The following is a 26,912-nucleotide window of genomic DNA, read 5'->3' as shown; positions in this document are numbered from 1 at the left end:
AGAGCCTGACATGGGACTCAATCCCAGGTCTCCAGGGTCACACCCTGGGCTGAAGATGGCGCTAAACCGCTGAGCCACCTGGGCTGCCCCCTCTAGGTGATTCTGAAGCAGATCAGTTCAGGCACCACACAGTTGATTAAAACTTCTATTGGACCCACTGCACAGGATACCTGGTTCTGTGTTCCACAGTTTCAACCAGATGGTTGAAACTAGTAGATGCTAAGGAATTAGGTCACCTATTCTGAGCAGCTAGGGTAAGGATGGCCACACTGCCCATACACTTGATGATGTTCCATTTAGGGGAAAAATTGTCTTCAACTTAGTCATTCAATATGCTGGGATAGATATTTGGTCTAGTCCCCTCTATTCCCCCATCCTCTTCATCTCTGCCAGCCTCCTTGTGGGAAGGGCTTTCTCCCAGAGGGCATCTGGAGGTCCTGAACATCTTTGCTTATATCGCCCCCAGAACAAACAGGTGATGAGCAGTGACCTGCATTCTCTCTCCCATATGGCAGCCTGGATGCCAACAGGCCTCATCCACCTGTCCTTCAAAATGCACTCACGCTCTAGGCAGTGGTTCTCAAGCTTGGCCACACACTGGGGAACACAAGGGAACTTTAACAAATCCGGAAGACAGGGTCTCATCTCCAGACTGATTTAATTGGTGCAGAGTGGGGCTTGGAGACTGGGAGTTTTAAAAGCTCCCTCAAGTGTTTCTAACAGAGATGAAGTTGAGAATCCCTTAACAGCAGCAGTTGGCATGCCTCTCCTGTAAAGGGCCGGTTAGTAAAAACACGAGGCTTTGCTGGCCATCCGATCTCTGTCACAACGACTCAATTCTGCAGCCGCAGTAGGCCAGTAGCCACAGACAATACACAGATAAATGGGCATGAACGTATGACGGTAACACTCATGGACACTGAAACTTGAATTCCATATAATTTTCATGTGAAATGAAACATTCTTTCAGAAATATTCTTCTTTTGATTTTTTTTCCTGAACCCTTTAAAAAGGTCAAAGCTATTCTCGGGTCACAAGGTGGCAAAATCAAAATCAGGTGGTAGGCTGAATTAGGTCCCAAGGCTGTGGTTTGCTGAGCCTTGTCTGGAGCAAACCAAAAATGAATGTTAGAGCCTTTGAGATCATGATCGTCTCTAATGGAAAACCATTAGAGCACCTTTAATCTTTACAAAGATTATTTATATAGATTTTGGACTTGGTCTTATTCAGTTTCCTGGTACAGGAAGCGGGGTTTTATAAGAGATGGGACTTCTATGTAAATATGAGAATTCTGGAACTCCTTTTACAAACTGTGAATTATCATCTCCCATTCTTTATATCTCCCATTGGAGCTCAGTGGAGAAAGAGGGGAACTGAAATCCTTTTTTGTTTGTTTGTTTTAATATCAACTAACCTTCATAAAGTGATGCTATGTGCATTACATCCTATGCAAAGTACATGAAAGAATACAGAAGTGGAAGTGCAAAATTATAGCAAATGTTAAAAGGAAAAAATATGAAGGGCTTTAACTGATCTATAATTCTTCTTCCACATGATAACAGAACCTGGGGAAAGGCTGGTCAAGTGGGCTCTGCAAGGAGACAGCCAAAGTTCAAAAAGTAGCGCTCTTACAAGTTCTGTGACCCCGAGCGAGTAATTGCTTTATCCTAATATATCTGTCTGCTTTAAGAAATGGGTCTAACCTGCTTTTTACAATGCCTAGTGCCCAGAAGAGTACTCTCTGTGTTATAACTGGCGTGTTACAGATATGTTGTGGAAGAGATCCTATTACGTCTGTTATACTAATGGACAGTACAAGTTTCTACAAGGGCAGAATGTGTAAATGTTTAGGCATCTCCATGGCATTGAAACACAGACTGATCCCTTCTTCCCAGCTTCCCCGTTAGCACAGAGGTACTCACTGCCCCTATTGTTGGAGTGTTCACTGCTAATGGCTCACAGTTAAGTTCCTTCCCCTAGAAACTCTCTTCTCCTTAAGGCAGTTGCCTTGCCCACAGTTATGTCCCCTCTCCAGAGACAGCAGGCATCCAATGACAAGGCAATATGAAGCTCGAAGGCCTGGTCTGTTTGCCCATGAGACCTGTTCAGGCCTTTGTTGAGATGACATTGCTGGTCAACCTCTCCCTGGCCGGTCCTGCATCCTTCACTCTCTCATGTGTTGTTCCTGAGAGCCCACACAGTAAGCCTCTGCATTTAGCTGTCCACCTCAAAGTCTGTTTCTACACCCAGCCTAAGCCCTGCTAATGAGCTGCTGCCAGAATTATGCTACCTTACATTGGCATAGCCATTTAACCAGAAGATATCTTTTAAAAAAAAAAAATCTGTGTTGTCACAGGTGACAGTGGAAAAAAAATATTTTCAGAGAAATTCTCATTAGTGGCTCAGATAATCTGAATCAAAAATATAACACCCTCATATTGTTCAAACGTACGTGAAAACACCCATTTTCATAGAGTAGGTGCAGCTCTCACAAGCTATGTTTCATGTTTAATTAAAGGGGTCAGAGCTGCACACTTATTCTGTTAGGCAATTCTCAGTTTTCCTAAGGAGAATACCAATAGGAAATGGAACAAATCTGCCTGGCAGGTGGAGAGATGCACCAACTGTCCTGCATTTCCTTTGGCCACAAAGCTCTCTTTTTATCAAAGAAAGGACTCTTTCATGCTGAGATTAGTTTTTAATGAATTTTGAGTGCCTTCCATCTGGCTCACTCTTCCCAAAAGGAACTGCATCATTGATTTTTCTGGCTATATATACACATACATATAGCAAAATTAGAACACGCTGCTCTGGCATTCCCCAGGCTTTGCCCTTTTCTTTAAAACAAAAACAGAACAACAGGAGAAAAAAAAACCTTCAGATGCTTTTGGGGATTTTCTGAAGAATCGCGTTTTCAAAATGAAGGGAATTCCCTGAATTCCCTATGATCCATGGCCTAACTGTAAAGCTCACTTTGAAACCACAGGATATACTTCCCTTATACCTGTGGTTCTCAAAGTGTGGTTCCTGGACCAGCAGCATCAGTTATACCTGGGAACCTAGTGGGCATGCAAATTCTTGAATCTTAAACTCTGGAAGTGGGGTACAACATTCTGTGTTTCCACAAGTCCTCCCAGTGACTGATTCCATTGCAGGCTAAAGTTTGAGAACCACTATCTGACACAATCTTTATTTTTTCCTTAGTAGAGATCAGAAAACATCACTAGAAGTATCTTCACCTACAGATTTATGAGTTTCTTTATGAAGGCTCTTCCAGAAAGAACTCACTAATAAGGAATCTGGCATGTTGAACCCGTGCCAAATTCCAAGCTGAGGACAGAACATTTCCTTATTCTGCCACTTTTGGCTTTCAGCATTTATTTTCCTGAGCTTTGTTCCTTAAAGTTCTCTCATTTTGATGAAGCCGAGTACACAAGAGTCAGGCTGATCTGGTTTCTGGTTCCACCACTTGTTAACTTGCTAGGTGACCTTGGTGAGTTCCGTAATTTCCCTGAGTCTCAGTATCCTCATGGGCAAAATGAGATTAATAGTGATATCTATTCTACAAATGTTAACTTTTGTGATGATGACAATGCTGATGATAGCAACTGTTACTTTAGTCATAAACTACTCTGTAGACTGCTTGCTAATAGTTGAAACTAGAAAGAGGTTAAGGCCAGGTCCATGGGGATTGAGAAAACTTTTTCTTCATTTGAGTCAGCTCCTTGAGCCCCAAGGGTCTTTGAACCAAACTAAGCATCTTCAGTGAATTTATTTTTATTCCTTTGTTTGACAATATGTATGAATGGTACCATGTGCCAAGCACTCTGTCTTGGAGCTAGGGGCCAGATCCAATTGTCTAAGAGCTCCTCACTCTGGAATTTGACCTCATTCCACCAGATTCCATGTTCGTAGATTCTCTAGGTCTTTTCTTTTCTCTGACTACCAGCAGTGACCATGGAGCCTTCAAGACCTCCAGAGTCACCTCAAGATCTGTGATCAAAGCCTGAGAAGACCTGAAACCTCTCTCTTAATAAAAAAATATTTATTGATCCAAATATATCTAGGGTACTGTTGCTTGGAAACCTGCCAGGGCTATGGACCAGGCTTCCACAAGAACCTTCAAACCCAAAGATGATGGATGGTGGAGCTCTTATGATTAGTCCATTGAAGTAGAACCATAGGGGGCCCAACCCCTCTGGGCCAGACACAGTCTGGGATGCACTCTGGGCTTTTTCAGGAGGCTTCTGCAGTTATAGTCTTGGTGTTTCTAGGAACAGAGGTTCAAAAACCCTATTCTACTTGCACTGTTAAATGATTCAGACCAGTGTGTCTGTCAAAATCAAAATTAGAAATCTATTCTCTTGCTCCTGAAGAACATTTGCACTGAGTATAATTCAGAATGCTTGGTGTGCTACAAAAATTCAGTTCTGACTTCTACAGGAAACCAAAAAGGGCTACAAAAGGGAGATACTAAACTGCCTTCTCATCTGGCTCTGCAAATAAAGAAGGCCTGGGGGGAAAAATCACTGGAGAAAGCTATTTCACTAAGCAATCAGAGCTAAACACACTGAGGTCTCCCCAAAATGCATAGGCTTTAACATTCATGCATTTTAAGCTCTGAATTAACTTGTTCCTCCTTAAATACTTGAGGCCATCCTCTACCATCCACACTTAGACATGGACAGCTAACCATCCACTTAGCTCAGTACACGTGTATACATGACCTTTTTGAGTGTGTGTGCTTGTGTATGTCTGATAATATCTACATACCTGTAAGTTTCTGTACACTCGTATGGATAAATTAGCAGGCCCTGATTTTAGCTGTAACATATTTTTAGAAACCACTTCATAAAATGGATCACATTTTCCATGGAAAAGATGCTATAATTGGGAGTTTCATTCCTGACCAAAGCGTCCTCCACAAATAAAATGTAGATACTGTAAACAACTTGTCATAGGACAAAAATAATGACCATTTTACAAATCTTTATAAATAGTTAAAGCATTAAAACACTGCCCTAAGTCCTGTAAAAGGGAAATAAACATATACAATATCTATACATGTAGTCTCAAAGTGTCTGTCACCCCACAAAAATACAGCTCAATTGAATTATGTTCTAAAAGTAATGTGCTAGCTATCATAACATGAAACATTGGATTAACAATTTAGCAAATCTTGGATTTCAGTGGAGCATTTTGGAGATGATTTAAATAGTCTCAATCTTCTTCTTCTTCTTCTTCTTTTTTTTTTAAAGATCTCCAAGGAAATTGACCTAATGTCTTTTTTCCCCTATGCGGTCGAAACCTATGTTTTACTGCATCTGCTACCTCCATTTTATAAGCTTCTTTCTCCTCTTGCTTTTTCTGTTCTTCCTCCTCTTCAGCCATTCCACTTCCCAATACTGGATTATTATGGAAGTACTATATTTTCACAGTGCAACTCTGTCCTGGCCAAAGATGATTAGGGCAGGATTAGATCCCAATCACTGTCTCCCCTGGGAATTTGATATTTGGAACTGAGAAAACCAGAGATGGGTAATCTCTGTAGTCCTCCTGCTGAGGCCTTGGGACCCCTGTCCTTCTACTGGTTTGCTCACTGCTTTTCTGGTTCTATGAGCTGCCCTCTTTTGGCTTAAGCAAGGGAAAGTCGTTTTCTATTATTCGAAGTAAAAAGACTCAATAAATATACCTATGACAGGTAGATGCGCTTAAAATTATTTCTTCCACCTGAAAGCTCAGGTCAAAGCAAGTACTACTCATTCTTAACAACCTAGAAAATGTGCACAGCCAATGACAGAAACACATAACAAATCAATAAGCGCTATGTATTTTCAGTTTCGGTATTAAACAGATGATAGGAAACCCCTTATACCAAACTGTTACTCTTGGTTATCTCCAGTGATTTGTCTGGTTTTTTCTTTTATTTCACCTTACTTTCCAGTTCCCACAATAAGACAAATTTACTTTTTGTAATCAGGGGGAGAAAACACAGTGAAACAATATTAAGAATGAGATGTCCCACAGAGGATTGACATCGGTGATGATGAGCACAGCCATGCTGTTGTTCTCCCACTTAAAAGTGAATTTTAAGGATGACTCAGGCCTGCTGTAATTCCCTCAATTGTTCCCCGCCATCTTAATCTGGCTAAGAGAGCAGTTTCTTCGCTTCAAAGCAACGTCACTAGGAAACATTAAGTAGTGCAGGGATAGGGTATGGAATGAGAGTACTTGGGTTTGAGCCCTGGCAAAAGAGCTGTGTGGTCATGGGATGGTCATTACCTTCTCCAAGCCTCAGCTTCCCCTGCTTTAACACAGGGAATTATAGTGCCCTCTTCTCAGGGTGTCTGTGCTGGTCATAAGAGACCACGGATGCAAAAGCTCTGTGCATTAGCTGTTGGTACCTAGTCTCTTCTCCTGTCCTACGGGCCATCCTCTCACCAGTGTCACATTTCTTTGTTAAGAAATTAAGAAGCCATTCTGGCCTCCTTACCAAATTATCTTGGCTGATAAACTCAGGCCCTGAAGCTTTAAGAGGATAACTTTCTCCTACTGGCTTTCAACAAAATAAAGTTCACTTATACAATACTGAATACTCCCAAAATAGAACTCATCTAGTAACCAGACTTCAAAAAAAATAGTGAAATACACATATCATAGAATTTACCATTATGACTGTTTTAAGTGTCCAGTTCAGTGGCATTAATTTGTCCACATTGTCATGCAATGATCACCATCATCCATCTCCAGAACTCTTCAACTTCCCAAACTGAAACTCAGTCCCCCATGAAGCACTCCCTCCCTCCCAAGCATCCCAGCCCCTGGCAACCACCATTCTACTTTCTGTCTCTGGATCTGACAACTCTAGTTACTTTATATAAGTGAAATCACAAAATATCTGTCCCTTTGTGACTGGCTTATATCACTTTGTGTAATATCTTCAAGATTTGCTAGGATCTGAATGTTTGTGTTTCCCCAAAATTTGTATGATGCAATCCTAACCCCCAAAGGTGATGGTAGTAGTAGGTGGGGTCTCTGGGAGGTAATTATGTCATAAGGATGGAGCCCTCATAAATGATATTAATACTCTTACAAAAGAGATATCACAGAGCTCCCCAGCCCCTTTAGCAATACAGTTAAGTCTGTGATTCCGAAAAGGGCTCTCACCCAACCATGCTGTCCCTTGATCTCAGACATCCAGACTCTAGAACCGTGAAAAATAAATATCTGTTTTTTATAAACTACCCAGTCTGTGGCATCTTGTTACAGCAGCCCAAACAGATTAAGACAAGGCTCATCCATGTGGTAGTGTGTACCAATTTCCTTACTTTTTTTCTCGACTTTATTGAGGTATCATTGACAAATAAAATTGTAATATTTTTAAAGTGTGCAATGTGATCATTTGATATACATATCCATTATGGAAGGACTCTCACAATCAAGTGAATTAACACATCCATCACCTCCCACATTTAACTTTTGTGTGTCTGTGTGTGTGAAAATATTTAAGATCTAATTCAGCAAATTTCAATTATACAACGCAGCATTATCAGTTATAGTCACCATGCTCTGCATTAGATCCTCAGACCTTGATTACCTTAAAACTAAAAGTTGGTACCCTTTTACCAACATCTCCACATTTCCCCCAACCTGCAACTCCTGGCAACTACCAGCACCATTCTACCCTGCTTCTAAAGTTGGACTCTTTGTTGTTGTTCCACTTTTTTTTTTTTTTTTAAGATTCCATATATAAGTGATACAATGCAGTATTTGTCTTCTCTGGCTTATTTCACTTAGCATAATGCCTTCCAGGTTCATGGATGTTGTCACAATTGGCAGGACTTTCTTCTTCTTCTTTTTTTTTAAGATTTTATTTATTTACTCGTGAGAGACAGAGAGAGAGAGAGGCAGAGACACAGGCAGAGGGAGAAGCAGGCATCATACAGAGAGCCTGACGTGGGACTCGATCCAGGTCTCCAGGATCACGCCCTGGGCTGCAGGCGGCGCTAAACCGCTGTGCCACCAGGGCTGCACACTTTCTTTTTTTAAGCTAATATTCCTGTGTGTGTGTGTGTGTGTGTGTGTGTGTGTGTGTGTATCTCACATTTATTTATTTGTCCATCAGTGGATACTTGGGTTGCTTCCACCTTTTGCATATTGTGAATAATACTGCTCTGAACATGGATGTACAAATATGTTTGAACCGTCATTTTCAATTCATTTAGAACTATACCCAGGAATGGAATTGCTGGATCATACAGTAATTCTATTTTTAATTTTTTGAGAAACTCCTATACTGTTTTCCATAGTGGCTGCACCATTTTACATTGCCGCCAAGAATGCATAAGGGTTCCTAATTTCTCCATGCCCTGCTAACATTCATTATTTTCTGTTTTTTGAATTTGTGTATGGGTGTTTTAAATAATGGTCATTCTAAGGAGTGTGAAGTGCAATCTCATTGTGGTTTTGATTTGCATTTCCCCCATGATTAGTGACATTGAGCATCTTTTCATGTATTTATTGTTTATTGCCCAGTTAAATGTTTTCTTTTGAGAAATGTCTATATAAGTCCTTTGCCCAGTTTTTTATAGAGCTGTTTGGTTTTTTTGTTGTTGTTGTTGAGTTGTATAAGTTCTTTATATGTACTGGATATTAATCCTTTACCAAATATACGATTTGAAAATATTTTTCTTATTCTGTGGGTTGCCTTACACCTGTTCATTCAAATAGTAACTGTGTACCTCTATGTGAAAGACATTGTATTAATGACTGAACCAAACAGTACCATCGACGGTCTACCCTCTCTCCCTTCATTTGACTCTGTCATGCTATCAGAACCCTTCCCAATGCATTTTTTTAATTACTAGATCTTTGGAGTCTTCTAAAAGGAATTTAATTGACTATTTCATCTCAGATATCTGAGAAATGAGATCTCAGTCCTAAATAGGCTGTGTGGAACTGGGGAGCCATGAAACTTGAGACCAGAAGAGACAGTCATTGTACACACACATACACACACACACACACACACACACACGTGCGTGCACAGGGCCCAAAACCTCCAGCAAGAGCTTCCTGACATTTACACCTTTACACTTCCACTTAAATCAGTGCTTGCCTAAGAATATTTGACAGTGGGACCCCTGGGTGGCTCAGCAGTTGAGCGTCTGCCTTCAGCCCACGTCATGATCCTGGAGTCCCAGGATAGAGTCCTGTATCAGGCTCCCTGCATGGAGCCTGCTCCTCCCTCTGCCTATGTCTCTGCCTCTCTCTTCCTCTCTCTGTGTCTCTCATGAAAAAATAAATAAAATCTTAAAAAAAATAATATTTGTTCAGTTTATTTTAACTGTTCTCACCAGCTGATAAAGGCTATAAACCTTGACCCTGGGACACTGGACGCTTACTGGAGTCTTAATATTCTTTCCTGACCCCTGAACAATGGCACTTGTTTTATCTAACCATATATATTCCATCTCAGCCAGAGTGCTTGTTTTCAATCCTTAGCATGACCACCATAAACTAGAACTTAAAAACTTTCAATTTTTTCTCCTTATCACTCTCCTCAGTAAATTTCTTCAATGAGGAGCATTCCCTTGCATGACAAGTTAATAGGCTCAGTCTTGTATACCCACATCGGGCAGTCTTTATTCTGCATGCCATGTAGGCTACAATCCTATTAACTCCAATGGTCTCCTCAAAAGTCAACAAAGAACCCACACACTGGATTCAGTACAGTTACTCAGGGTTTTCTTTAAAGATGTATTTATTTGTTTTGAGAGAGAAAGAGAGAGACAGTTGGGGATGGGGGGCAGAGGGAGAGAGAAAAACTTTAGCAGACCCCTCACTGAGTGCAGCGCCCGAGTTGGGCCTCAATCCCACAACCCTGAGATCAGGACCTGAGCAGAAACCAAGACACAGACACTTAACCAACTGTGCCACCCACGTGCCCCAGTGACTCCAAGTTCTATGCAGAGGTACACAACGTTTATCCATGGAGAGCTGCAATCAATTCCCTTCCTATAATCCTCAGGACATTTAGATAAATGCCTGCCTATTTTCAAACAAATCTCTTCATTTAGCCACCAAACATACAGATATTTGACCTCTACAGAATACTTTCCCTCCTCATATTCACATGCCTTAGAAACCACAAACACAGGCCTTTATGTAAATGTTCAGCTGCATCGTGGATCTGCTTTGCATCAAATGGTTGTTAACACACATGCACACACACACAGTATGCATTTGTCTCCAAAGAACTGCCTTTAACATCCTGCTGAAGCCAAAGAATCAAAATTTCAAGATAGTGAATTAAATTTGCAGAATCACTGTTCATTAGCAGTAACGTTTCAAACAGGAAATTAGTCCAATTACGATATCCTCTGAGTTATGATCTCTGCTTCCTCATTGCTTTACCTAGTACCAAATCACACAAATAGCCTGCTTAGTGTTGATAGCAGCAGTTCAAAAACAACAGTACTCAAGGTTTTTCTTCCCCATGGAATAGAGTGGAATGGGATAGATAAATTAATCCATCATGTGCAGCCCCTTACAATCAACTAGAGGAAATTAATCTTAAACCAGGACCCTAAAAAGGGAGCATTTACCACCCATTGTCTAATGGCTCCCCATGTTTCCTTCATAGACCTCCAGAGATGGCAATCACAAGAATGAAGCAAACCCATTGCCAGCTGCTGCTTCCCAGCTGTCCTGGAGCCTGGTGTGGGCAGATCCTGTGCTGGGTGTCTGGTGCTTAGCTTGGCTGATTTTATTACCAAAGATGAGTTACAAACATAAGACAATAAATACAGGAAGAGGACAGAGTAGCAGGAAAATGATCTTGAGGTCTCTCCACCAGCACTGTGCCCTGCCCCTTGAAGTAAATGATGCCTTGTGATAAATGTGATGAACTAGATATCCCCTCGAGAATTTCCCATGAAGTTCTGTTCTTTATTTATTTATTTTTTTAAGTTCTGTTCTTTAGGGTTGAAAGTCAAGCCCTGTCCCACCAGCAACACTTATTGGGTTCATCCTGAAATGTTGTTTATCTTTCCTTCGGTATCTGAGGCAGGTTCCTACCTAGAAGCAAAGAAGGGAGGCCTCTTTAGGGGCAGAAGGAATGTTTTTTCTTCTTTGCATGATGTCCACATCATACTTACTCAAAGGAGGGAAAACAGGTTTAAGGCTTCAATGACCTGACTTATTTTGTGTGAGTGTATATGTGTGCGCGCCCTGAATTAGATCAAATGAGTGTTTTGTTTTCTTTAGCTTTGTTTTAAAAACCAGGATAGAAACTCTTTTAGAAGAGAACAAATGGGGATGCCTGGGTGGCTCAGTGGTTGAGCATCTGCCTTCGGCTCAGGCTGTGATCCGGGGATCGAGTCCTGTATCAGGTTCCCCTATGGCCTCCCCATAGGGAGCCTGCTTCTCCCTCTGCCTGTGTCTCTGCCTCTCCTTCTGTGTCTTTCATGAATAAATAAAGAAAATCTTTAAAAAAGAGAGAAAGCACAAATGACTATATCATTCTTAACATGATTTTCGCTTTCCCTTTCTCTTATTTCCTCTTGATACTGTTTTCTAGACATTTTGATGTCTGCTATAGCTGTGAGCCTTTGTTGTCGTAATGATCCTGTTTCTCTTTTCTATCAGAAAAACTTCCTCCTTCGCCCTTTTGCATGAATACCTGGTTACTCAAAACTGAGATCTGGTCCTAAATCAGTCAAGAGGATAAATGTCTGGGTGAGAATTATTGAGGAACAACAGTAGAAGCCACCCACAGGGCTCCTTTGGGAACTAAATCTGGAGTCAAGGTGAAGGGATGTGATTGAAGCTTTGAAAGGGGTATGATCCAGGGAACTGCTGAGAAAGTGAATGGCCTCTTGTCCTTTTCTTTTTTTCTCTGCTCTATTTGAGTACTCTCTGTGTTCTAGAAGTCCTGTGGATTCAGTCCTCAAACAATGGCAGAAAAGTCTGTCATGAAGACAAGAATTCTACTCTACCTTTCTTCTCTGTTTCAAATGCTGACCCACCTGCTATATCTTAATCATGGCTCCTCCTCGAACATCAGGAATTTCCTGTTGCTGCCTCCTGGTTGTCTAAAATAATGTATTCACTAATTTAGAGATGGTAAGGCCACTTATCCTGGGTGGGATATCAGCCTGAAATATCATTGTTTGTATCTATAGTGGCAATTAGATACACTAGCTTATCAACATTCACACCTGATGATTGTAAATCAACACTTACATTTGACGATAAACGTGGGGAGATAGCTGAGGTTGCACAAAATAAAGTTCTTTCGTTTGGAATTCTAACTGGTCCAATGAAATCCTTCTTCTTGGATTAAGTAGGATTATGAGTTAAATGAAACTTTGTGAATATGTGGACTTTAAATTTAAAATAACTTGAAAACTGATTAAACCTAATTTTTTAAAAAGATTTTTATTTATTTTTTTGAGAAAGAGAGCATGAGCTGAGGGAGAGGCAGAGAGAGAAGGAGGAGAAGCAGCCTCTCTGTGGGATGCCCGATGCAGGACTCAATCCCAGGACTCAGGGATCATGACCCGAGCCAAAAGCAGACGCTCAACCATCTGAGCCACCCAGGCGCCCCTAACGTTTTAATGATAACATCCATCCAAGACTATTGGTAACAAAGCAACTTGAAAAGTGGCCAAATGTCGAAATACATATAAGCGGAGAGAAGAGGGGTGGGTGGCTCAGTTAGTTAAGTATCTGCCTTTGACTTGGGTCATGATCCCAGGGTGCTGGGATTAAGCCCCATGTCAAGCTCCCTGCTCAGTGGGGAGCCTGCTTCTCCTTCCCCTTCTCCATCTCCTTCTACCTGGTGCTCTCCTTGCTTGTGCTTTCTCTCTGTCAAATGAATAAATAAAATCTTTTTTTTTAAGTTGAGAGAAGAAAGGAAAATGAAATAAAGAGGACAAAGAAAAGTAAGTATTTGGGAAGTAGGGTAGGAATCAAAGGTTTTAGAGAGAGTGAACTACTCTTGAGCTTCACAAATCTGCCCAGAGCACAATGTGCCATGCCTGAATCACACATGCACACGTCTATGAGGAATAACGTCTAGATACTATGCCAGGCACCTTCCCTTGGGTGTGTACATTAGTTACAGACTGAATCTTCATGGCATAAAAAAAATAATCTTTTACCATTTACTAAACAATATGAAAATATAGCCTTACAAGTTCACAAAGATTTAAATAATCGATACTAAAAATAGATACTACATGGTTGAGAGGCAAGAATATTAAATAGTCAGTTCTGCGGAACAATTTAGCAATACACACCAAATGCTTTCAAAAGTTATATTGTGTGCCTTGAAGACATTGCGTGAAATGAAATAAATCAGTCACAAAGGGACAAATACTGGATAATTCTACTTACATAAGGTACTCAGGCTAGTCAAATTTATAGACACAGAAAATAGAATGGTGGTTGCCATGGGCTAGGGGAGGAGAGAATGAGGAGTTACGATTTGATGAGTACAGAGTTTCAATCTGGAAAGGTGAAAAAGTTCGGAGATGGATGGTAGTAATAGTTGCACAATAACACGAATGTACTTAATGCTACTGAACAGTACACTTAAAAATGGTTAAGATGGGGTCCTCAGTCGATGGCTCAGTCGATTAAGCACCTGCCTTTGCAAAGCTCAGGCTGTGATCCCAGGACCCTGGGATCCCACATGGGGGTCCCTGCTTTGCGGGGAGCCTGCTTCTCCCTCTGTCTCTCGTAAATAAATTAAAGATTTTTAAAAATGGTTAAGATGGTAAGTTTTATGTTATGCATACTTTATTATAATAAATAATGGTTGTGAATATTTAGCAACAGGGAAATGCTCAGGATGGTAGAAATAATATCAACTATTTCCCAGATTTTTTATAAAAATCATTTAAAGTTCATATATGGAAAAAGGACTGGAAAGGTATTCCAAAATACAAAATGTTAGTAGACATAACCTTAAGTGAGATTATGAATGATTTTCTTTTTTCATACTTTTCTGTATTTTCCAAATGTTCTAAGTAACCACACAGTATTTTTATAGCTAGAAAATAAAATTTAAAAGCCCAGCCCCTAGACAGATGGTAGCTGCACTTGTGGTGAGTACAGCATAAAGTACTGTTGAATCACTATGAAACTAACGTTTAACACTGTGTGTCAACTATACAAAAATATATTAAAAATTAAAAAATAAAAGCCCCCCATCTCTACTCTCTTACCCTGCTTTATTATTACAGTAATGGCACTTATTACTACATGAACCTATATTGTATATTTATTTGTTTCCTTGCTATATAGTCTTGCTTCTCCAGCTAGAACATAAACTCCATGAGGTCACAGAAACTTCTGCATCCTTAATTCTAGTACAGTTTCAGACACTTAATCGGCACTCCATAAATATGTGAATGAAAGAAAATGAATAGATGAATGAAAAAAAAATCAGTCATCCTCTGGTAAGGAAAATGGGCATTTCTTTGCCCTGTGCCTCCATTCCAGGTACCCGGGGTAGCTACTTTCTTTTTTTCATCTGTAATCTGTTCAGGATTGGGAGAAAGGTTTTTCTCCAGGTTAAGGATCGTTAGGATGAAAATAAAGCCTGGACATATCCAAAGTAGGAATACTAGCAGAGGAAGTCATCTAAATACCAGGTCACTTGCAGAATAGGTGAAGGATCTGAGAATGAGAAAGAGAAAACTCAGAGGAGAAGAAATGCAGCTATCTCCAAATCCTGGGAGGTAGCCAGATGGAACCATATTTTTATTCCATAAATCTCCATTGAGCCTCTCCATGTGCCAAGAACTGAGGTGGCCACCAAAAGTACAAAAGTAGAATTAAATTTCATCTATGTGGCACCATAGGGAATACTGAGGGTCAGTGAGAAATTTGGGAAGACAGATTAAAATGCATCATAGTGAGTCCAAAATAGCACTTCCTAAAGTGCATTTCATGGAGCCCTAGGGATATGTGAGATGTTCATTTACCTTACACGAAAAAAGGGCTCTGGAGCCAAATAAGTTAGACAATCTTGAGATAGAATTCTTTAAACTCCTGCACAGCACTTCTCAGGGTTTTTAATATTATCTTGTATACTACACTCTCTTAGAGAGCAATATTATTCCTTTTCCCAAAACTTTGAACCACATGACACTTTTCCTACACCTATAATTTCATGGGATGAGCATTAAGAAGTGTTTTCCTGTCTTCATAATGAGAACATTCACCTTTAGAAAGGGTAGTGTGCAACCACAGATGCAGATGGGCACGGTGGCTTGTCCCTGAGACACACAGTGGCACCATGTAGAACAGATGCCTGAGGCTTCATCCTGAATCACTCACATCAACCCAGTCCTCTCACCTTATCCCCTCACCTCACAATTCTCCCAGGTACCAGTCTCGGCACTTCTTTGTTCCTCTTTCCATTCTTGCCTTGAACTTGACCTTCAGACCCCATGCCTTATACGTCTGCTTCTGACTTATGCTCTGTGTACAGTAGTACATGGTTCTTCCCCTATGCAGGGTAAGGCTCCCCTGGTTCAACTCTTCCATATAGCTCTCTGTACATAAAGGAGGAAGACTCAGGTTCTCATGTCTTGTAAATGGGGAGAACGTGATACAGAAAGCTCTTCCCTGATCTTCTTTTCAGCTACTTAGTTCAAAAGGTCTGAGATTCTCTAATGTTTAATGGCCAAGAATACACTTAAATACTTTTGGTACCCATAAAATCGCTATTTCTATGACTACATCATCTTATCAGTTTTTACATGGAATACAGATGCTCCACCACACACTGGGGAATCTTTCACATGATGAGCCACTCATCCTAGGTCATTGAGCTATGTCCTACCTTCCAGCCATAAATAAAAGCCCATGGTGACTTTGAAGGCTTGCAAGAAATTCCCACAGGGAGAAACTATTCTGACTGTAAACTGTGGTTCTCAAAGCCACTCACTTTTTTGTTCTCTTACCTCGTAACTTGGGTTCTCATTCCAAAATCCAGTGACCTCATTGATTGCAGTACTTCAATACAGCCCATGTACTGGAATAAGGAAAAAAAAAGAATAATTAGGAAGAAAATAGCACAATGATGTTTCTCATCTTTAGAGTGATTTCCTGGGAAACACCTTAAGCCAGCTTCTGATATCAATTTACACTGGCATGCTCAGCCTACCATTGATATTTCTAACCATTAATGGACATGTGGCTTCAGCCTCAGCTCTTTATAAAACACCAACTAAATCCAAACTATGATACAGGTAACAGAGATGATGTAAGTTCATTGGTTAAGAGCCTGGGCTCTGGTGCTGGACTGTGTGAATGTGAATCCTGGCTCTGCCACTTATTTGTTATGGAACTTCAGCAAATTCCTCAACTTCTCTGCACTTCAGTTTTGTCCCTGGTAACATGGGGGATACAATTAGAATTGTTTTGAGAGTTAAATATTTTCACATGGGTGAAGCTCTTAGAACAGCACCAGGTACATGCATGTACTCAATTGTTATGTGAGGCAAATAATACAGGAACCGTGAAGCCTCTAAAGAGATAAAACAAGCATACAACCGCATAAATACAGAATTCAGCAATATAAGACATTACTTTTTCACAAGATCATTTACTAAGAGAGTTCAAAAGAAAGGAGAAAAGAGTCATGTCTTACAGCAGGAATTAGTAAATTTACCTTAAACACAGAGTATTTGAAAAGGAATTGTGCCTTATAAGCTAAAAGACAGTTTATATTTAAGGCGACAGCAGTGAGAACCACGGGGACAAGAGCGATGTGGTCAGTCTGTGCGTGAGAAGCTATATGTTGGCAGCAGTATGGAAGTAGGTTGTTAGTGAGGGGGAAGGTGAGGAGTCCCTGTGGAGGGAGAAGTAACGAGAGCCACCAAGGAGAGATGGTGGCAATAGGAAGGAGGGGACAAATTCAAGTGACATCACGGAAACAGATACTACATGATTGGGCAGTTGATTTGATCTAGAGAATTGGAGACAAGGATGAGTCAAGGATGACTCAGATGTTTCCAGCCAGCGTAGCAGAGGGAACAGTGATTCCATGAACAGAAACAGGAAAACCAGGAGAGGGAAAGATGATGGGTTGGTTTGGGACCCATTGACTGAAAGACATTGGTGGGGTATCCAGGAAATGATAAGCCTGCAGTTGAAAATTGGATTCTGGAATGGTGGAGAAGAATTAAGCCTAGGGATGGATGCAGACTTAGTAGTCTTCTGTGTAGCTTTGCCAAGTGAGGCCGTGGGAGTAAATCCTCTTAGCAGAGCCTTAGCTGACAAGGGAGAGTGTTTCTCGGAGAATGAGCTCGGAAATGTTATGAGAGCCAAGCAGACTGATTGAAAGTGATCTGTCAGTTCCTTGGAAATTATATGCCTTCCTGTGTAGCTTTCCTTGGAAGTCTTCCAGCCTCCCTCTGCTTGGAAATGGCAAAAGCGCCGTGGAAAGATGGCAGGATCCAGGGGATGCCTCCTCAGATATTTCTTATAGTATTTCTGAGCAAATTCTGTAGATTTAGCATCCTATCAGCAAGTCAGCCTACCAAATGTTGCCTAGAGCCTAGTGGGAGGGCACACTGGCCAGGACACTCACCTGGCGATTCTCAGCCAGATGCCTTTGTCAACTCCTCTTGGGTCTCGAGTATTGACACACAAAAAACTTTTTGAACATTTTATACCATCCCAATCACACTTAACTCCCCAAAGCTTGAACACTGGGAAAGTGGGTGATGTCTAGAGAGTTCCAGACTTACTAGGAATGGAAGTCTGGATTTGGGGGATATGGTGGAAACTCAGAACTCTCAGAAACTATCAGGACAGGAGGTCCCAAGGGTCCAAGCTCCATGTTGAGGTATGTTAAAAAGATTGTTTTCATACCCTCACTGGCTGCTCTAGCTCCTCCTGCCTTTCAGTATCTTCTCCCATTTCAGAATGTGGCTCCTGCTCCCCTGTTTCCTGCACCCCTCACCCTGGAAAGAATGAACTCCCCACACAGTTGGGATACAGGTCGTGGCTACATGTTCAATTCCCACAGGAGGTTTGGTCAGTACAAAGGTGGGTGTCATCTTTCCCTTCAGCTATAAATCATCAAGTTAAGATGAGGTTTTAGTAACCAGCCCAAGACATATTTTTTGAAAATATAAACAAACACCTATGTTTTTCCACCTACACTTTCCACCAGAGTGATTTTTCAAAAATACACATCAGATCATGTCCCCCCATTGCTTAAAACCCCCGGCATTTATTATCAAGACAGATGTGTTACTATAAGCCCCCAGACCCTATGTTTCCTGGCCTCTGCTTCCCCCCACAATTTCATCTGTGTCATTCTCCCCCATACATGTCACTGCCGCACTGGCCTTCTTTCTGTTCCTCAAGTATATTCAACTCTTTCCAAACACAGGGCCTTTGCACTTGCTGTTTTCCCTTTCCCCTTTTCCCCTGCTCTTCCCTCATCTCTTTCCAGGACTGACTCCTTCTCATCCTTTAGGTTTTAACTTATATATCACTGCTCCAGAAGCCCTTTTCTGTCACCCTTCATTACAGGCCTCACCTGTCGCCTTCATGCCATGATTATCGGGTTTGCTTGTTAGCTTACTTGTTTACTCTTGTCTTTATTCCCTTGACTATAAACACTTATCAGTACTGTATTCCCAGAACCTGGGACAGTGCCTAGGACATATTGATACTCAATAAATACTAGTTGGAAGAATGAAAAAAAGCTTCTATTGTTCAACTCCAGCAGTGTCTTTAAAATGAGCAGAGGGAGAGAAGAGATGGAGGGATGTGAAGGTTTGACTGGTCTCTCATCCTGGGGGATAAATGAGGCATACAGGAGAAAAGAGGACTCAGAAGGAGACTCAGGAACTATAAACTAGGCTGATACCTTTGGGAGACTTCTGGATTTCTCTGCCATTTCCTCTGATTTTCATTTGTCCCCATCTTAGAGATTGGCAACAAATGACCTACATGGAAGAGGTTTTGTAGTTAAGTGGGAGGCGGGGGAGAGTGTGCCCTCCTCCTCGGGTGGTCCAGCGGCAGTGGGTGGAGGAAAGCCCAGGATGATAAAGGAGAGCCCAAGATGATAAAGTTGATGGTGAGGAATTTAACAGGAAGGGAGAGCAGGCTGTGTATCTGATAGGAATGGGAAAGAAGGCAAACAGAGTCAGTTGGATAGAGATGCTCTAAGGCCAATGAGGCTCAACATCCATGTGAGGGAGAGTGTCACAGTGAGGGTGATTCTCAGTCCAGTGACATGAATCACCAATGGTGGGATGTGGCTTATTAGTGAGGAAAGGGGTTTTTAGTGGGGAGACAGATAACAGGGAGAGAGAGAGACTCTCCCAAGGCTTTGTTCTTAATCACACTTCATGGCAAAAACCACCTCCTCTGTTTCCTTCTAAGACAGATCCAGGCATTGCTTCCAATCCCCTTTGCTTCACCGAAACCTCTACTTTACTCCATATACTTGACTGTCGGCAATGACACAAGGTGACACCTTCTGTCAGCCTCACTGTGATAAACTGAAGTTTCTGAAGAAATGTGAGTCATGCCTGAGGTGATATGACAATGAGTACATTTCCCCTTCCACAGCAGGCCTGTGTTGAGAAAGCCACTCTGAGCAAAATGATAGGAGGGAATCAGTGCCTGATATTTCACAAGTATCCCAAAGCCCAGAATGGACTTGGTCTTCCCATTAACTCACATAGTCCATTTCACTCAGAAACCATTGCTATGAGGAAGCAGGAAGAGGGCAGTGCATAAAGACAATCTGTCCACTTGTTTGTTTAGGTACCTAATGACATAAGCAGATAGTGGTTGAATGTCAGGTCCTGAGAAAGGAGACATTTGGTTTATTGATTTAGGTACAAATGGGAATGATAATACCTCCCACTCATTTATTAAATGTGGATCTGAATAAGATATGGTCTCTGTTCTTAAGAAACCCAGCCTCAGGGACACTTGGGTGGCTTAGTCATTAAGCATCCAACCCTTGATCTCAGCTCAGGTCTCTATCTCCTGGTCATGAGTTCAAGCCCCATGTTAGGATCCACGCTGGGCATGGGGCCTACATTTTAAAAAAAGAAGAAGGAAAAAGAAAAAGGAAAGGAAAGGAAAGAAAAGAAACCCAGCCTCATAAGGATAAGAGAATCATGAAAGAGATTATTTATCTTTTCTTTCTATGAGTTTAGTCATTATTGTTAATTCCATTTAGTAGGTGGAAGCATTAAGGTCTATTAAAGGGAAATGCCTGGCTCAGTTTCATTTATTCAGTGAGACTGAATCAGGGTTTATCCCAGAGCCTGTAGCCCATTTCTGGGATTCTGTGTGGAAGTCTTGTATAACAGGAAAAGAAAAAACAGAAAGGGTCACTGAACTGGATCCCACTGACCCTTCCTTTGGTCTACTGAAGTGGGTAGCAGTGAGATGAGCCCAGGGGCCACAGCTGTGAGAGCAGAATGAATCAAGCTTCTTCTGAGAACTACAGGGGGTGGCACATGAAACAGAAGACACTCCCTAATTCCTGACCCTGAGAGGACACGGAAGACCTTTATTAGAGGCATACAAGGGTGGTGAGAAAGTAGTGGAGCTTAGCAGTGCTCAGACAAACTTCCTATTCAGCACCTGACAGACAGCTTACCTAACTCCTAGCTCAAGCTCTCTCTTCACGCCCCAAGGCAGCAATAATATTTTTGTACTGTCTGAGCTTCAACCACTTGCTCCCAGGGAGAGGTGAACAGCCTATTCATAGCTGTGTGTGTCTTGGGCTTTGAAGAAATTACTAGGGTTTTCAGAGAGGAGGAATGATAGCTAGTTTATCAGAATTGCTCATACCGACTCTTTTATAGAATGATGACTTTGACCATATTACCTAAGGAAAAGGATATATATTCTTATATCCTCAGAAAGAATGTCTGAAGGACACATAAGAAACTGGTAAAAGGGACACTTGGGTGTCTCAGTGGTTGAGCGTCTGCCTTTGGCTCAGGTCGTGATCCCAGGGTCCTGGGATTGAGTCCCATATCAGGTTTCCCTTAGGGAGCTGGATTCTCCCTCTGTCTCTCCCTGTGTGTCTCTCATGAATTAATAAATAAAATATTTAAAAAAATAAAGAAATTGATACCAAAGGTAACACTGGTTACTACTGGGAATGGGAGAGAGGCAGGTTTTACTTTTTACTTTATACTTTTATACTGTTTATTTTTTCTTAATAAATAGGTAGTATTGTTATAGAGTTTAAAAGTTAAATAAAGCCTACCTTAACCTCTAGGAAGCACAGTTCATTCATTATTAAGCAGGATTAATAAATCTCTTTTTTTCTGTGGCATACAGTATTTCTTTCTTAGACTGTCCCTGCCCCTGTGCTAGTATAGGCGACTATCATTCATAAGAAGGTTTCAGGCATAGGCCCTGCATGTGATAAGACAGGGAAGAATGACACTTTGAAACTATCAGAACACTGAAGAACAGTGTATGATGAAGTGTGATATGACAAGGGTCTGACCCTCATGCAATAAATGTTTGACAATAGTAGAGGCCATCAATGTGGCCCAAAGACACTGCAGGATTTTTCTGCTCCCTTTAGATAACTTCTAGTCTTTCTCACTAAGAAAGGGGAGTTGGAGGGAGGACATTCTCTTCATAATCTTGAGGCATTGTCTCCACTTCCTTTCTTTCTATTCATGCCTCAGCTCACTGTAGTAGTTCTAGCCTCAGAACTCTCCTGAAACTGCCTGAGCAAACCAGTTACCTTGTCTTCTCTAGTGAACGGTTTCTGTTTTGCCGGTTCACCTGCCTAGAACATTGCCCTTGCTAACCTCTACTCACCTCATTCTCTTTCCTCTGACCCTCTCTCCCTGCTTGGCTCTCATGAGAGCATTTTCTCTGATTCCTCATCATCATCCTCTGACTGTTCCTTCTTAGTCTACCTTGCTAGTTCCTTGTTTTTACCTGTCTCTTCTTTAAACAATGGTCCCTTCTCTCACACTATACCATCGGTTCTCAACTCCATCTGCATCTTAGAATCACCAGGGAAGCTTAGAAAATTCTGATGTCCAAGTTCTACCTCAGTCCCATAATCAATCTCTACCATGTATGCCTTCAGTTATTACCTGGGTTCTGGTGGCACAGAGATTTTCAACCCAAGTTCTTTCACATGATACAGACCAGTATAATCACATGAATATTCATTCCAATTGCATCTCAAATTCAGTAAACCCAAACTATTCCTCTACTTGCATTTCTGATCTCAAGCTACATGATCACTATCCACCTAGTTACATGAGCCAGAAAACTCAATTCTTTCCTTTCTTTCAAATCCCTCATCCAATCAGGGGCCAAGCCCTGCCAATTCAAGCTCCATCTCAATTCTTGGATCTGCTCTGTCTTCTTTCCTCAACTCCACACCCTGCCCCAATTTTTACAATCCTCATTTGGGCACTCTGCCTCTGAACTGCATTGTGTGCATGTTCAATGTACCTAAAATGAACCATATTAATTTGGCTGGTATTAAGCAAGAAATCAATCTTTTTGTTCAGCTCTGTAGCCCCAAACCCTACTCCCCAAACTAGATCTTGATCTCAACAGCCCCAGGGAAAGGGGACCTTCGTATTAATACAGACAAAAATGTAAGACAGGGATTTTGACCTTTGACAGTCCAGGTACACAGATGTAGGAGATTTTAGGGATCACCCAGTGTATTTCACCTTAGTGAAATTTCTCTACCTGAATTTCACCTTAGTGGCTGACTTTTGAATATAACCCCCACTACAACAGAATCTCTGCTGTCCCACCCTCTGAATCTGCCTTTCCCAATGCAGCTAACGATTAGTGATATCTGGCATGATATCACTCCATCCTATCCTACTCCATTCACACTTAATCTTTACAGGGCCCCCATCCTCAGATTAGCTTCTCAAATGTATAGAACTTCAAAGTCACCCGAGAAACTTAAAGAGCAGATTTTAAAAAGAAATTCCTGCGCTTTGAGAGATTCTGCTTCAGTAGGCCTGAGTAACTGCATTTTAATAAGCATTCAGGTGATTTTGCTACAGGTGGTCCGAGAACCACACATTAGAGAAAACAGCAGTCCCTAGGAAAAGCTCCAAATTTCTTAGTTAGGTGGACAAATTCCCAACTATCTCCTGCAAAGGTCACTTCTTTCATGAATCCTCTCCTCTTCTCCCCCTTCCTTACCCACAGTCTTGACCACACTCCCTTTCCTAAGCCTTCCTCTGAACACTCTGTGGACTACTAGCAGACCTTTTATAAAACTCTAGTTTCCTGTATAGCACTTTTTATCAATGTGTATATCTCTCTTTTAAGCAAAAATTGTGTCTATTTCTTCTTTGTATCCTCAGTGTAGAGTGTAGCTCACCAATGTTCCTGAGATGAATAAGATGTGACTTGAATATCTTTTGAGAAAGGATAAGATGTGTATACAAAAATAATCACATTAAATATTTAGATAACATTAATCCCTTATCCAAACTAAATCTCATCTAACTTAGATCTCCCAAAAGCACAATCATAAAGGTCAAAAATTCAGTGCTTAATAATTATGATATTAATGACTGAATTAATTCAGATATAAGAAAGTAGCCAGATGATGAAGACACACTCAGAACAAAGTGGCCTAAAAGAAGAGAACCGAAACTACTCATTCAACTACTTTGTTGCTATTTGGGAAACCAGATCTGATTTTTCAAGAGAAGCCAGAAATTAGACTTTATCTGTAAGTTTTCCTAATTTCAAAAGCCTATAGGTCACAATAAACAATCAAAAAGTGAAATTAAGAAAGCAATTCCATTGTAACAAAATCAAAAAGAAAAATATGTTTATTAAAAAATTAAATAAATGCAAAGTTTATACTTTTAAAACTATAAAATATTGTTGAAAGAAATTCAAGAAGATCATAATAAATGGAAAGACATCCACCTTCATACATCAAATGATTTTATGTTGTCAAAATTAATCTACAGAATCAACTAAATTCCTGTCAAAATCCCAGATGGCTTCTTTTGCAGAAATTGATAAACTGATCCTACAACTCATACGGAAATTCAATGAGCCCAGAGTTGCCAACACAATCTTGAAAAAGAACAAATTTAGAAGACTCACATGTTCCAATTGCAAAACGTACTACCCTAAAACACAATCAAAACAGGTGTGGTTTGCATAAAGATAGACACATATATCAAAGGAATGGAAATAGAATCCAGAAATAAGTTCTCATGTTTACTGTCAACTGATTTTTGACAAGGATGCCAAAATGATTCAAAAGGGGAAAGGATAGTCTTTTAACAAATGGTGCTAGAGCAACTGAATATCTACATTAAAAAAGAATGAAACTGGACCCCATATCTTACACTATAATGCAGAAATAAACTGGATGGATTCAAAATGGATCCAAGACCTATGTATGAGAATTAAAATGATAAAAGAAAATATGCAAAAATCAGGACCTTGGATATAACAGCAAAATCACAAGCAAATAAAAAATAGATAAATTGGATTTCATAAAAATTAAATATTTTTGTGCTTCAAGGGATAGTACCAAGAAAATGAAAAGACCACTCACAAAATGGGAGAAAATATTTGCAAAGGATATATCTAATAATGGACTTGGATCCAGAATACATTAAAAAAAAAACCTCTTATAACTCCATAATAAAAAGACAAATAACCTACTTTTTAAAAAAGATTTTACTTATTTATTCATGAGAGACACACAGAGAGAGAGAGCGAGACAGAGACACAGAGGGAGAAGCAGGCTCCATGCAGGGAGCCCGATGTGGGATTCGATCCTGGGTCTCCAGGATCATGCCTGGGCTGAAGGCAGCGCTAAACCACTGAGCGACCCGGGCTGCCCAAATAACCTACTTTTAAAGTGGGCAAATGATCTAAATAAATATTTATCCAAAGAAAATATTTAAATGGCCACTAAGCACACAAAAGGATGCTCAATACCATTACTCATCAGGGAAATGCAGAACAAAATGACAATGAGAAACCACTTCATGCCTTCTGAGATGGCCTTCATTTAACAGACAAATGGACCAAAAATAGCAAGTGTTGGCAGAGATGTGGAGAAACTGGAACTCTCATACAGTGTGGGGATGTAAAATGGTGCAGTCACTAGGAAAAACAGCTTGGCAATTCCCCCAAAAAGTTAAACTTAGTATTACCATATGACCTAGCAAGTCCACCCCTAGATAAATACCCATGAAAATGGAAAACATGTGTCCACACCAAATCTTGCACCCAAATGTACATAGCAGCATTATTCATAATGGCAAAAAAAAGTAGAAACCACCAAGCACAAGCATCCATCAGCTGATAAATAGATCAATAAAAAGGACACGATGCATTGGAAAACCTTTCAGCAATAAAAACGAATGAAGTACTGATACACACTACAACATAAAGGAATCTTGAAAACGTTATTCTAAGTGAAAGAAGGCAATCACAAAAGACCACATGTTGCAAGATTTCATGTATATGAAATGTCCAGAGTAGTCAAACTGATAGAGGTAGAAAGGAAGGCTGGAAAGTTTGGAGGAATGGGATGTGACTGCTAACAGGTCCAGGGTTTCCTTTGGGATTGATAAAGATGTTCTAAAATTGGAGGTATTTGCACAACCATGTGAATATACTAAAAACCATTGAATTAAAAAAAATAATAAAATAAAATAAAATAAAATAAAATAAAAATAAAAACCATTGAATTGCACACGTGAAACAGGTGAATTGTACGGCATGCAGATTACATCTCAATAAAGCTGTTACCAAGCAACAATAACAGGCCAAACAAACATTATCTGCAAGGCATTGTGTGACCCTGATCTAAACTATGCAGGAAATATGGTCGAATGGATGGATAATGAATAAATAAATGAGGCATCAGAAATCATTAAAGTTGTTTGACATCCTCCTCAGCACTCTTGAGGCAGAGTTCATTGCTCTCCCCTTGGGCTCCCAAAGCATGTTGATCATACATACCCCAAGGTTGCACTCACCCAGTGGTGCTGCAATTTATCTTCTTAAATGTCTATGCCTGCAGCTGGACCATGGGCTTCTCAAGGGCAGGGAGTGAGTCTTAGTCATCATTATTCACCAGCACCTCTTACAGTGCAATAAATGATTTATTTGAATGAAGTAGCCAAGAAATGATATTCAGGAAGTCTCAAAATAACCTGCCTCCTAACTGGACCATCTGTAATGTGTTCTTTCTTAAAGGGATATGTTGCCGGTTAAAATAATCCTGAAGTGAAGCCGGTCAAAGCCCTCCTTGCACCAGAGTTGAGTCTGTATGTGTGTCATATGAGAAGGGAATGGAAGGTTCTTCCCTGTTTAGTACAGCAACGATCTAATGAAAACCGGAGCAGGTACATGATGGGGCTGCAGGGCCCCTCCCCTGGAACAAGGAACAACATTGGGGAGCAGGTTTCGGGGGGGTTCATTGAGACAACAAGAAGACAGGCCTCAGTGAAAGAGGCACAAGTGGTCTTGGCAAAGACTGACTTTTCCTAGAGTGATCCTGCAGGACTTTTGAAACTTGCATCCAAGAACACAGAGCAGCTGACACCTTCCCTTTCTCTACCATTCTCTGTTCTCTTATATTTGTTTTTCTCCAGAGCACTTACTGCTGACAGTATTGTGTATTTGTTTGCTTGTTGCTTGTCTCCCCCTCCAACTAGAACATAGCAGCAAAGAGTGGAGACCACTCCGTCTTCAACACCTAGAATGCCACCTGACACGCAGTAGCCCTCAAAATAACACACTTTGATTGATTATACTTCAAATACACACACACACACACACACACACACACACACACACACATTTTGGCTGACTGAATTGAATATATTTTAAAAAATCCAAATATCTACCCT

General features: G+C 40.7%; 1 protein-coding gene across 1 annotated transcript in view; it reads right to left on the bottom strand.

Moving 5' to 3' along the window:
- Nucleotides 1–26,912, bottom strand: part of SHC4 (SHC adaptor protein 4) — a 127,713-nt gene that overhangs the window by 72,494 nt on the left and 28,307 nt on the right. The window contains exon 2 of the mRNA XM_041745191.1: nt 15,981–16,051. Coding sequence (XP_041601125.1) covers nt 15,981–16,051 — 71 coding nt within the window. The remainder of the gene's footprint in view (nt 1–15,980; nt 16,052–26,912) is intronic.

Source organism: Vulpes lagopus, chromosome 2 (genome assembly GCF_018345385.1).
Source record: "Vulpes lagopus strain Blue_001 chromosome 2, ASM1834538v1, whole genome shotgun sequence".
Taxonomy (NCBI): Eukaryota; Metazoa; Chordata; class Mammalia; order Carnivora; family Canidae; genus Vulpes; species Vulpes lagopus.
This window is presented reverse-complemented; position numbering and strand designations above follow the sequence as displayed.